This window comes from Myotis nattereri (assembly GCF_964212035.1).
Source record: "Myotis nattereri genome assembly, chromosome: 21".
Classification (NCBI taxonomy): Eukaryota; Metazoa; Chordata; class Mammalia; order Chiroptera; family Vespertilionidae; genus Myotis; species Myotis nattereri.
In genome coordinates, this window is record NC_138097.1 from 16908611 (window position 1) to 16921979 (window position 13369).

At 52.5% G+C, this 13369-nt stretch overlaps 1 protein-coding gene across 1 annotated transcript in view; it reads left to right on the top strand.

The window, feature by feature from the left end:
* Window positions 1–12327, top strand: part of CHSY1 (chondroitin sulfate synthase 1) — a gene marked incomplete at its 5' end in the record, with an annotated part of 30568 nt that extends 18241 nt beyond the window's left edge. The window contains one exon of the mRNA XM_081114830.1: window positions 9088–12327. Coding sequence (XP_080970956.1) covers window positions 9088–10686 — 1599 coding nt within the window. The 3' untranslated portion in view covers window positions 10687–12327. The remainder of the gene's footprint in view (window positions 1–9087) is intronic.
* Window positions 12328–13369: the final 1042 nt, after the last annotated feature.

Sequence of the window (13369 nt, forward strand, 5' to 3'; positions counted from 1 at the left end):
AGGGAGAGGGATAGAGAGTTAGAAACATCCATGAGAGAGAAACATCGATCAGCTGCCTCCTGCACACCCCCTACTGGGGAGGTGCCCACAACCAAGGCACATGCCCTTGACTGGAATCGAACCTGGGACCCTTCAGTCCGCAGGCCGACGCTCTAGCCACTGAGCCAAACTGGTCAGGGCATGAGTGGTTTTTTTAAGGGTATCTCTTTTTTTTGGGGGGGGGGGCAGTGTTTGTGTTCATAATATTCCCCCAAGGATATTTTTTCATTGATTTTTTTTTTTTTTTTTTTTTTAGGGAGAGTGGAAGGGAGGGGGAATGAGAGGGAGAGAGAAACATTGATGTGAGAGAGACACGTCCATGCTTTGCCTCCCACACGAGCCCCCGACCAGGCTCGAGCCTGCAGCCGAGGGACGTACGTGCCTTTTACCGGAATCAAAGCCGTGACCCTTCAGCCCACAGGCCGCCGCCGCTCTAGCCACTGAGCTGTCAGGAAACGCTGTCGATCCCATGCGGGTTGAGAGCTGCGCTGTGTATAGTAAGAGAACAATGACGACCAGGCTTTCTTCCCCGGCTGAAGGGCACGCTGGTTTGGGCAGCGCAAGCTGGTTGGTCTCTTTTCCCCTCTGAATCATCAGTGTGGACGGCGGTAATTAGGGACCAGGAGGCCCTGGAAATTATCGGTTATAATAAATCGATGTCCTGCCCACGGCCCAGCAGGCAAAAGGGAGGAATTAGAGACAGAAATAGTCACAGATTTTTTTTTTGTCCAGGAAACCTCTAAGAGTATAATGAGGTATTGTCATGTTGGTAACTTTAATTTAAAAAAAAAAAAAAAATTTTTTTAAGGGAGGAAAATCCAAAGTATAAAATATTGAAAGCTTAGGTTCAACGAAACAGATTTCAGGTTCAAGAAGTCTTACTTCCCACTTTCGAAAACCTCCGTGAACGGCTAAGGAACCTTTAAGGAATCTCTGACCATAATTCCATGATGTATTCGTTGATGGCGGAGTCATAGAGTGTTGCCAAAAACCACCACTGTCATTTCTCACCACTTTTTTGGGGGGTAATTCTCTTATTTTAAAATAATTCTAGACTTAGAACAATTCCAAGAGTAGGACCAAGACCTCCCATATGTCCGTCACCCAGATTTCTCGAAGGTAGACATTCACCACATCAGCTTTATCGTTTATTCTCTGTCTGTATACATTCTTTCTCCCTGAACCACTTGAGAGTAAGTTGCAAAGTAAGTTGTAGACCCAATGCCCCCGCTTTTATTTATATATATATATAGATAGATAGATATAGATATATATAATACATTTTTACTGATTTCAGAGAGGTAGGGAGAGAGAGAGAAAAGCATCCATGATGAGAGAGAATCATCGATCGGCTGCCTCCTGCACGCCCCCTACTGGGGATGGAGCCCGCAACCGGGGCCTGTGCCCTGACCGGGAATCGAACCGTGACCTCCTGGTTCATAGGTTGAATCAGCTCAGCCATTGAGCCACACTGGCCGGGCCCAATGCCCCCTTTTGCCCCTAAATACTTCACTGTGTACCTCTCTCCTAAAAACAGGAACACAGCGTGACAATCACAGTCGGGAAATTCATGCTGACACAGCACTAGTATCTAATCTCCGGGCTCTGTTTATATTTCACCTAATAACGTCCTTCATGGCCAAAAACAAAACCCTTCAACGTTCAAGTGATCCGGGGTGCGGGCCAGGGTCACACGCACTGTTTAGTGAACATGTCTCTTAACCTTGACCTTGTCATGGCCATTCATGACCTTGACGTTGTCAACAGGTGTGGCCAGTTTGTGTGTGTGTGTGTGTGTGTGTGTGTGTGTGTGTTTTCAGGGCCCTCAAGTAAAAAGAAAAAAAATTTTCCTAAATTGGGGTCAGTGAATGCGGCCGGGAGTCACAAATGCCCTCATACCATTGGGCCCCCACTCAGGCCCAGGGGCAGGCGGGTAGACGGGATCCTGCACAAGCAGCCTGTGGACCCGCTGCCCCGTTGCCAAGCGTGTCCTCCGCTGCGGAGACGGCCTTTGGCTGGCGTGCTGCTGACTTGAGATGATGAGAGAGCATCATGGATCGGCCACCTCCTGCACGCCCCCCGCTGGGGATGGAGCCTGCAACCCGGGCCTGTGCCCTGCCCGGGAATCGAACCCTGACCTCCTGGTTCGTAGGTCGATGCTCAGCCACGGAGCCAAGGCCTGCCTCCAGTTCTCTCTTGGGCTCAGAGTCAGGAAAGGCGGATGGCGACGATCTTCCTTCCTTCCCTCCCTCCCTTTCCATCTGTCAGTCTGGTGGCTCTAGGAAGGACGTGCATCCCTGGGATTAAAAGGGAAGGGCAGCCCTCGCAGCCCAGGCACCACAGGGCCGGGAATGCCTGTCTGCATGTCTTCCCTGCCGCCGGCACTGCCCACCTCGTAATCTCGCCATCCGGTGACTCACAGCCGCCACCCTCAGGAGGAATCGAGCTCCTTGAGCTCCTTGTCCACCGGGAAATGCATCACAGTAGCCCCCAAAGGGCCCGAAGGCGGAAGGCAGGGGCCAAGGGAGGAAGCAGTATTAGGCCAGGCGCTCTGAGGCCCCGCTCTGCCTCCCCAAAGCGTGTGGACACATCACACTGAATCAGTGGTTCTCAACCTGTGGGTCGAGACCCCTCTGGGGTCGCCTAAGAAAACACATCTATAATTACATATTGTTTTTGTGATGAACCACTCTGCTTTCATTATGTTCAATTTGTAACAATGAAATTGGGGTCACCACAACATGAGGGTCTGTATTAAAGGGTCGCAGCATGAGGAAGGTTGAGAACCGCTGCTCTGAATGGATGCGGGACCAAGAAAAAATAAACGCCATTCCTGAACAGAAGGATGGAGCACTTTTGTTAGGAAGGGCGGGATTGATGGCTGGACAGTGCCCACGGCCGAGGGATTCAAGCCAATTTCATTCTAACAGAACCCCTTCCCGCCACAGCACATTCAGCCCGGCCGGCGTGGCTCAGTGGCTGAGCATCAGCCTATGAACCAGGAGGTCACGGATCGATTCCCGGTCGGGGCACAGGCCCGGGTTTCGGGCTCGATCCCCAGTGTGGGGCGTGCAGGAGGCAGCCGATCTGTGATTCTCTGTCCTCATGGCTGTTTCTGTCTCTCTCCCTCTCCCCTCCTCTCTCTGAAATCAATAAAAATATCCTTTAAAATAAATAAGTTTTTTTTCATGCTCTAAAGCAGCGGTTCTCAACCTGTGGGTCGAGACCCCTTTGGCGGTCGAACGACCCTTTCACAGGGGTCGCCTAAGACCATCGGAAAACACATATTTAATTACATATCGTTTTTGTGATGAATCACTCTGCTTTCATTATGTTCCATTTGTAACCATGACATTGGGGGGTCACCACAACATGAGGAACTGTATGAAAGGGCCGCGGCATGAGGAAGGCTGAGAACCACTGCTCTAAAGTACTGGGCGGCTGTGGTGGAACCAGGCCTGGCCTAACGTGGCTGCTTCACAACTTCCGGCCGTGCGCACCGCACTGTGTGAATGGAGGCGCTCTCCCCGGCCCCTCACCCGTCCCGGGCGATGTGTCCCAGCGCCGTGGTGACTCACGCGGATCCAGTTGCTGATGCAGCTGGAATGCGGGTTGGAAGCAGCCAACAGGGAAACAGGGACGGGCCCCGCGGTTCGTGGTCACGGAGGGTTCTATTCTGGGGAGCGCTGCGTCTGTTTTTAGTTTCTCGAAACCGCCTTTCACGCCCAGAACCGAAGAAGAACCAATGTCACTGCCGACGCGTAAGGCAGGCCTAGTGCTTTCCGCTGCTGGCACTTCCGCCCGAAGCGAATGGGTTTAAAGAACTTGGACAGCCCGGCCGGTGTGGCTCCGTGGTTGAGCGTCGGCCTGTGAACCAGGAGGTCACGGTTCGATTCCCGGTCAGGGCACAGGCCCGGGTTGCAGGGGGGCTCCATCCCCAGTAGGGGGCGTGCAGGAGGCAGCCAACCCGTGATTCTCTCTCATCATTGATTTTTTTTTTTTTCTATCCCTCTCTCCTTCTGAAATCAATAAAAATGATTTTTAAAAAATAGAAGGATAGAAGGACTTGGGGATATTCTCAGAATACAGTCTGAAACTTAACAAATCAGTGCAGATGGGAAATTTCCCCGAGGGCATCTTTTTTAAAATGTATAATTTAAACGCAGGTTTCAGCTTGACCCTAACCAGAACCGCGGCGCTGGGGTTGCATTTGGGATTGGACTGGTCAGTGAGAGAGCATGGACATTCCTTATGATTAGTTATCAACAAGCTGATGTTTCAACAGGGACTCTCATTAGTGGGCTTGCTGTCAAGTTTATCAGTAATTCGAGGGAGAATCTCACATTGGATTAACGCCCCCAGGCTGGGGAACAAAAGCTGTACAGGGGTCTCGAGTGTTTGTATAGACGCATATTTGTGAGCAAGCTCACACAAAGACGAACTTAAAGCGAAACATGCTTTGCTTCTGTGTGTTCCAGGGCTAGGCCTGGTGTTGGCTGCGTTGCTAGGGTCACGTACACCCAGGGTGCCACGTTGGAGGCAGCCGATCCATGATGAGAGAGCTCATCGATGTTTCTCTCCCTCTCCCCTCCTCTCTCCGAAATCAAATTTTTTTTTTTTTTAATTGTACTTCTAGCCTTCGGTTGACATGTGCCTTATTTAAGCTTTCTCCCTTCTGTGAAATTTTTGCTTTTCTTGTGGCTTGTGATTGTGGTATCTCGTGTTGGGCTAAAGTCCTGATTGACAAGGAGTAGAATAGCTTGATTTTACTTAGCGGTCAGTGCGATCAGCTATTTCAGGAAAATCAGATGATCAGAGTGGATTGATGACTTGGACGTGATCTTCAGGTAACCTCTCGCCCGCTGTCGTTTCCTAACGTCGCTGAGATACCTCGGGGACTGAACTCTCATCTATCATGTATGAGCCGGGATAGCAGGGGGTTTGCTATACATCATTTTGCTGAAAGTTGCAGGACCTGTCTGGGATGTTAAGTGAGGACTTACTATACCTGTAAGTTTTTGTGTGTGTTTTTTTTTAAATACTTTTATTGATTTCAAAGAGGAAGGGAGAAGGAGAGAGAGAGATGGAAACATCAATGATGAGAGAGAATCATCAATTGGCTTCCTCTTGCACGCCGCCCCCTCCCCCCACCCCACCCCCGCCCACTCCACTGGGCACTGAGCCCGCAACCCGGGCATGTGCCCCGGACCGGAATCGAACCCGGGACCCTTCAGTCCGTAGGCCAATGCTCTATCCACTGAGCCACATCGGCCAGGGCTATCCCTTTAAGTTAAGACACATACATATTTGCTTTCTTATTTTACCTTACCTGTGAATATGTATCTAAGAACAACATTTTTTTAAATGTCAGCAAGAGTAAGCTTGTAAGCTTGTCTCTTCAGTATTTTGTAATGAATATATATTGCTTCATAATAAAAAAAAAAAAACAGATTTAGCCTTAGCTGGTGTGGCTCAGTGGACAGAGCATCAGCCTGCAGACTGAAGGGTCCCGGGCTCGATTCCCAGTCAGGGCACATGCCCAGGTTGCCAGCTTGATCCCCAGTTGGGGGTGTGCAAGAGGCAACCAGTCGATGATTCTCTCTCATCATGGATGCTTCTCTCTCTCCCTCTCCCTTCCTCTCTGAAATCAATAAAAAAAAAATTTTTTTTAAAGGTTTAAAAAGTCATAAGTGACGTAAAAAGTTTTACGAGATGGCCTTTTCGGAATCACATGGCTTACAGGTCAGGCTCATAAAAGGCCGTGTGTCAGGCTCCCCAGGGTTCATGAAATCCCCCTGATTTCATCATCAGAGCCACGTCTTTAGAAGACACACATAGATTCTCCTTATTTTTGTATGTTGTTAATCCTCACCCTAGGATATTTTTCCCATTGATTTTTTTATTTTATTTTATTTTTTGAGAGAGAGAGAGAATGGAAGGGAGGAAGGGGGAGAGAGAAGCATAGATGTGAGAGTGACATTATTGACCGTTGCCTCCTGTACCCGCCCCGACCGGAGGGCTCGAACCTGAAACGTGCCCTCGACCAGAAATCAAATCGAACCGTGACCTCCTGGTTCGTAGGCGGCTCTTTTCCGCTCTCCGACTGAAGCCGCTGTAACGAGGAATGGCTTTCCTGCCTCCGGAGGGCACGGGGTTGGGGGGGTGGAGTTGCTGAGTTCCTTTGAGTCATTTCCACTTTAAAAGACGCCCAGACTGGCATTTGGACCGGCTCAGCGCTGGTTCCGGGCCAAGGCAGGGCGGCTGCCGGCTGCCTGCAGGCTGGGAGCGAAGGAAGGGAAGGAAGTGGGTGGAGAGGGAGGCCTGCAATCCCCGCCGACCCCTCCCTGGAGTGGCCCTCCACTCCTGGCCTTCTGTCCCCAATCTCCGCCCCCCCCCCCCCCCCCCCAGCCCTGCCGAGACTCAGCTTCCCACCTGCCCACAAAGCCCAGGTGCCCGACGATGGGCTCCATCCATCGCCAAGTCAGCAGCTTTTCTCAGGAAGCCCAGGTCCCTGAGGGCTTCACCGCCCCCGTGTGGACACGGGCGCTGCCGCCGGGGATGGGCTGCGGTGCCACAGGGCACAGGGCGCTTGCCCGCTCCCTCACCGCCTCCGATGCCTCCTCCGGCTGGAATCTGCTTCCGCAGGTTGCACTCGCTTGTCCAGAAAGGTGGGGTCATGGTTTTTAGCTTTAAATCTATTTTTTTTTATATTTTATTGATTTTAGAGAGAGGAAGTTGAGAGGGAGAGAGAGAGAGAAACATCCATGATAAGAAAGAATCATGGATCGGCTGCCCCCTGCATGCCCCCCACTGGGGATCCAGCCAGCAACCCGGGCACGTGCCCCGAACAGGTGTGGCTGAGTGGTTGGGTATCGTCCTAGGAACCAGGAGGTCAGGGTTCGATTCCCAGTCAGGGCACAGGCCCAGGTTGGGAGCTCGATCCCCAGTGGGGGGCGTGCAGGAGGCAGCCGATCCATGATTCTCTCTCATCATGGATGTTTCTCTCTCCCTCTCCCTTCCTTTCAAAAATCAATAAAAAGATATTTATAAAAAACAAAAATAAGGATAGGTCTGCCTGCATTCATTCTTCCTATGTGACCACCTTTGCTTATCTATGAGAAAAGAAAAGCCGGAAAGCGGAAGTGACCCCCCACCGCCCGGGACGCGCGTTAGCAAAGAGCACAGATGGGGGTTTAGATACGGGTTTCCGGCTGCCCACAGGCCTCTGCTCCCACGGGCGCTGTTCACCTGCCCAACCACAAACGGCCCCCTGCACACACTTTTTTTTTTTAATATATTTTATTGATTTTTTACAGAGAGGAAGGGAGTGAGATAGAGGGTTAGAAACATCGATGAGAGAGACACATCCATCAGTCGCCTCCTGCACACCCCCTACTGGGGATGTGCCCGCAACTAAGGTACATGCCCTTGACCGGAATCGAACCCAGGACCCTTCAGTCCGCAGGCCGACGCTCTATCCACTGAGCCGAACCGGGCAGGGCTCCCAGCACCCTCTCGGTCCAGCTGCCTCGCGTGGTTGGCAGTTGTCGTTTTACTTCCCGAGGCGTCACCCCCAGTTATTTTGAAATGGATCAGACTTTTCCTAAACGGTATCTCGATTCCAGGATTGGACACCAACCATTCAAGACACATACGCACGGTCTCTTTCTTCCCGCGGGAGACCCAGCTTAATCCCCATAAAGAATGTGGCTCTTTCTCAATGGAGTCTTTGAAATACAAAGCAGCCACCCCTTGAACATATTGGATGACAGTTGGCAGCGCCCACAGAAAGCGAATTAGAAGAGACCTAATAGGGGGGACCCCGTGTCCTGGGAGCCGGGGACAGACCCAGTTTATGCCTGTGGTCTTGGCCTGGGTATTTTTTTTTTTTTTAATATATTGATCTCAAAGAGGGAGAGAGAGGTAGGAACATCAATGATGAGAGAGAATCATTGATCGCTGCCTCCTGCACCCCCCAAGCTGGGGATCGAGCCTGCAACCCAGGCCTGTGCCCTTGACTGGGAATCGAACCCGTGACCTCCTGGTTCATGGGTCGATGCTCAACCACTGAGCCACACCGGCCTTGGGGTGTTGAGTTAATGGTGCTTCTTCCTGGGAAAACCTTTTCATCCTTCTCTCTGCCTGCAGAATTACACCGGCCAGTTCTGGTCTGTGAGGAAGTCTCGTTTACACGGTTTATAGTTATGAATCCTTCTAAACTCCTTGGGCTGCTGTAGAGCAGGCTTTCCGCAGGCCTCTGGTATGCTGTGGCTCATATATAGGGTGTCCCAAAATTCACGCAAGAAGTAATTTTGATAGAAAACACAGGTTTATAATGAAAAATTGTAAATTTTTTATTGATTCATAAAGGATACAGCCTAGGGTTATGTATGGAATAGCACATCGGGTCAATGGCCTCCAGGCTTTGCTGGCACAGACACAAAGCCCTGGTCTCCATTGGTCTTCATGGTCCCTGCTCCTGGGCCATCATTGGTCCTTGGTGATGCTTATCAAATTGAAGGGATTGAAATCAAAGGGCAGCAGATATTAGAATCTGATTCAATAAACCAAGTAAAATTAGGCTTTTATTTTTTCTTGTTGTTGTTGTTAATGCTCACGCAAAATTCAAATCTTGCGTGAATTTTGGGACACCCTTTAGAAAGATTTCTGATTTTTTTTTTTTTTAAGTAGGCAGGTAGAACGGTCCGGTGTTGCTCAGTGGTTAGAGTGTCGGCCTGTGTTCCAAAGGGTCCCGGGTTCAATTCCCAGTTAAGGGCACGTACCAGGGTTGCAGCTTTAATCCCTGGCCCCGGTCGGGGCGCGTGTGGGAGGCAACCAATCGATGTGTCTCTCTGACATCAATAGCTCTCTCTCTCTCTCTCTCTGTCTCTCCACCTCCCTCCCTTCCACTCTCTCTCAAAATCACTGGGGAAAAAAAGAAAGTATGCGTGCCACAGAGAAGCAGGGGGGCGCTCCGTCCCGTCGCACTAAAAAACCCCGCCTTGGTTTTTTTTTTTTAATTTTTATTTCCCCCCCAACCCTTTCCAGATGCAGCAGCTGTTCTACGAGAACTACGAGCAGAACAAGAAGGGCTACATCCGGGACCTGCACAACAGCAAGATCCACCGCGCCATCACCCTGCACCCCAACAAGAGCCCGCCCTACCAGTACCGGCTGCACAGCTACGTGCTGAGCGGCCAGATCGCCGCCCTGCGCCACCGCACCCTGCAGCTGCACCGGGAGATCCTGCTCATGGGCCGCTACGCCGGCGCCGGCGGCGAGACGCACAAGGACGACCTGCAGCTGGGCGCGCCCCCGTCCTTCACCCGCTTCCAGCCCCGCCGGCGCGAGGAGATCCTGGAGTGGGAGTTCCTGACGGGCCGGCACCTGTACTCGGCCGCCGACGGCCAGCCCCCCCGGCGGGGGATGGACTCGGCGCAGCGCGAGGCCCTGGACGACATCGTCATGCAGGTCATGGAGATGATCAACGCCAACGCCAAGGCCCGGGGCCGCGTCATCGACTTCAAGGAGATCCAGTACGGCTACCGGCGCGTCAACCCCATGTACGGGGCCGAGTACATCCTGGACCTGCTGCTGCTCTACAAGCGGCACAAGGGCAAGAAGGTGACGGTGCCCGTGCGCCGACACGCCTACCTGCAGCAGACCTTCAGCAAGATCCAGTTCGCCGAGCACGAGGAGCTGGACGCCCGGGAGCTGGCCGAGCAGATCAACCAGGAGTCGGGCTCGCTGTCCTTCCTGTCCAACTCGCTCAAGCGGCTGGTGCCGTTCGGGCTGCCCGGCGCCGGGAGCGAGCGCAAGGAGCCCAGAGAGACCAAGATCAACGTCCTGATCCCGCTGTCGGGGCGCTTCGACATGTTCGCCCGGTTCATGGGCCACTTTGAGAAGACGTGCCTGGCGCCCAACCAGAACGTCAAGCTGGTGGTGCTGCTCTTCAACTCGGACTCGAACCCGGACAAGGCCAAGCAGGTGGAGCTGATGCGGGACTACCGGCTCAAGTACCCCAAGGCCGACATGCAGATCCTGCCCGTGGCCGGGGAGTTCTCGCGGGCCCTGGCCCTGGAGGTGGGGTCGGCGCAGTTCCGCAACGAGTCGCTGCTCTTCTTCTGCGACGTGGACCTGGTGTTCACGGCCGAGTTCCTGCAGCGGTGCCGGGCCAACACGGTGCTGGGCCAGCAGATCTACTTCCCCATCATCTTCAGCCAGTACGACCCCCGGATCGTCTACGGCGGCAAGGCCCCCAGCGACAACCACTTCGCCTTCACGCGGAAGACGGGCTTCTGGAGGAACTACGGGTTCGGCATCGCCTGCATCTACAAGGGGGACCTGGTCCGGGTGGGCGGCTTCGACGTCTCCATCCAGGGCTGGGGGCTGGAGGACGTGGACCTCTTCAACAAGGTGGTGCAGGCCGGCCTCAAGACGTTCCGCAGCCAGGAGGTCGGGGTGGTCCACGTGCACCACCCCGTCTTCTGCGACCCCAACCTGGACCCCAAGCAGTACAAGATGTGCCTGGGGTCCAAGGCGTCCACCTACGGGTCCACGCAGCAGCTGGCCGAGATGTGGCTGGAGAAGAACGAGCCGGGGTACAGCAAGGCCGGCAGTACCAACGGCTCGGCCAGGACAGCCTGACGTCCAGCCCCCGTGCTGGGCCCAGACCTTTTTCATTCTCTAATTTATTTTTCTGGAAATTGTTTGTTTCTTTTTTTTTTTTTTTTTTTGGTACCAACCCCGTTTTGCAAGTCGATTGCACCAGGATCTGTTTTACACGTGACCTTTCTTATACCGAGGACTCCTATTTGAAGATTGAGCTTTTTTTTTCTTTTTTTTTTTCTTCTGGGAACAAAAATGTGATGTTTCTGCCTTCGGACACGCGTTTCTCCTCGCCGGACACGCTGTAGCAGAACCCCGCTGTTCTCCGTGACTTGAAATGTACCCGATGAATGAATGAGACGTTTTTTCTGTCGTCGTTTGTTTCTTCCCCCAGCCCCTGCGCTACCAAGTATTATGGTAACGAAACACTGTTCTGTTGTAACTGGTCCCCATCACACAGTCTCTACCTGTTGTCTCTGCCGCGCGGCCGGCGATGTTTTGGAAGCCACGTTGGGTTCCGATGGTAGAAGAAGGGAATGGATCATCGTTCGTATCGTCACCCCCCGGAAGAGCCATCTCACGCGCCCTCCTGCTCCCTGCGTCACGTGGGGGCACTTTTAGGCAAAAGGGGGCGAGGGAGACACCCTAAGAGAATAGGGCTGTTCTTGCCATGCGTGTGGGCTCAGTGGATCTGGCGTTAAAATCCAAGAAAGATCTGGTATTTCCTCTCTCCTCAAAGGATAAAATATCAATTATTATTTTCTTTTAATCCTTACCTGAGGATGTTTTCCCATTGATTTTTATTTTATTTTTTTTAGGGAGAGTGGAAGAGAGAGAGGAAGACAAGAGAGAAACGTCGATGTGAGAGAGACACATCCATGGGTTGCCTCCTGCACCCGCCCCGACCAGGGCCCGGGCCCCGGGAGGAGCCTGCAACCGGGGCACCTACCCTTGACCGGAATCGAACCCGGGACCCTTCGGTCCGCAGGCCGACGCTCGATCCACTGAGCCACACCAGCCAGGGCTAAACCATTCATCTTTAGGATGGCAAAGAAGGACGGTGGTGAATCGGCTGTACCCCCCCGCTGTACCCTGATGCAAGTGTGTGGGGGCGTGAAATTGTATTTGCTTTTGTTCCTTCATCTCCTGTCTGTGTTATGTCGGTGGAGACGGCTGTTTCATTCTTTACAATTCCCTTTCTTTCCCCCCCTTTTGCCTCCAGAACACCTTTAATTTATTTGATGCTTGTTGTTAAGCGCGCTGCCGATGTTCCAGGACCTGCTAGGCGATCTAGTATTTATGTGTATCAGGGCGTGTCCAGTGGGTTTTATTTGCAGTAAACCGAACTCCAAAGATTTCATCCCGAAAATGCGCCCCCACCACCCACATTCCTTACCATTTTTTGGTTTTTTGACTAAACTATCAAGTGTTCTTTGACAATTTTGGTGCTCACGCGTTTTTTAGGAACAAAAGCGAAATGAACCTGTCACCAGGCCAGGACGTCCCGTGTTCTCCTGGCGGCCCGCACGTGCCTTAACCACACGGTGTCCCCCACGTCGATGCCCAGCAGCGACGGACTTGCCACGTCAGTCAGTACTCGTCCTTGGAGGTCTGCCGATCTGTACATAGCCAGTCGCTCCTTCGGCGCAATAAACCCGTCGACAGTATTTTTCTATTGGACTCTGCAGAGCCATTGTGTCTCCTTGACTCCTCTGTTTCGGCCTGAGGGTTGTATGACATCCGGGGAGTAAAAAGCTTAAGCCACAAGTTCATGGCGTTTCTCGGTTGATTTGAGGGCGATATTGAAGCGGACTGCAGGGTGGGAGTGAAATGACACAAACCTTTTTTAAAAAATATATATTGTTATTGCCCTGGCTGGTTTGGCTCAGTGGATAGAGCATCGGCCTGCGGACTGAAGGGTCCCGGGTTCGATTCCAGCAAAGGGCACATGCCCAGGTAGCAGGCTTGATCCCCAGTGGGGGGCATGCAGGAGGCAGCTGATCCCATGATTCTCTCTCATCATTGATGTTTCTATCTCTCTCTCCCTTCTTCACTGAAATCAATTAAAAAATAGATATGAGCCCTAGCCGGTTTGGCTCAGTGGATAGAGCATCGGCCTGCGGACTGAAAGGTCCCAGGTTCGATTCCGGTCAAGGGCATGTACCTTGGTTGCGGGCACATCCTCAGTGGGGAGTGTGCAGGAGGCAGCTGATTGATGTTTCTCTCTCATCGATGTTTCTATCTCCCTTCCTCTCTGTAAAAAATCAATAAAATATATTTTTTAAAAATAGATATGAAAAAAAAATATGTATATATTTTTTTAAATATATTTTTATTGATTTCAGAGAGGAAGGGAGAGGGGGAGAGAGAAACATCGATGATGAGAGTTATTGATCGGCTGCCTCCTGCACGCCCCCTACTGGGGATCAAGCCGGCAACCCAGGCGTGTGCCCTGACCTGGGGTGGGAACCGTGACCTCCTGGTTCATAGGTCGATGCTGAGCCACGCCGGCCAGACTCTCCTGTGCTTGCTTGACAGTCCTCCCAGCCCTTGGCTGGGGCCCGCCCTGGGGATTAGGCGGCGTGGCTGCGAGCGAGCTGCTGTAATCTGGCTGCAAAGGCGCTTAGGTGCAGCAGGGGCTGGGGGCCGGCGGGGGACCTGCCTGCTGCCATGGCCCCGCAGGGCTGCACCTGCCTCCCGGGGCCCCCTGCCCTCTCCACGT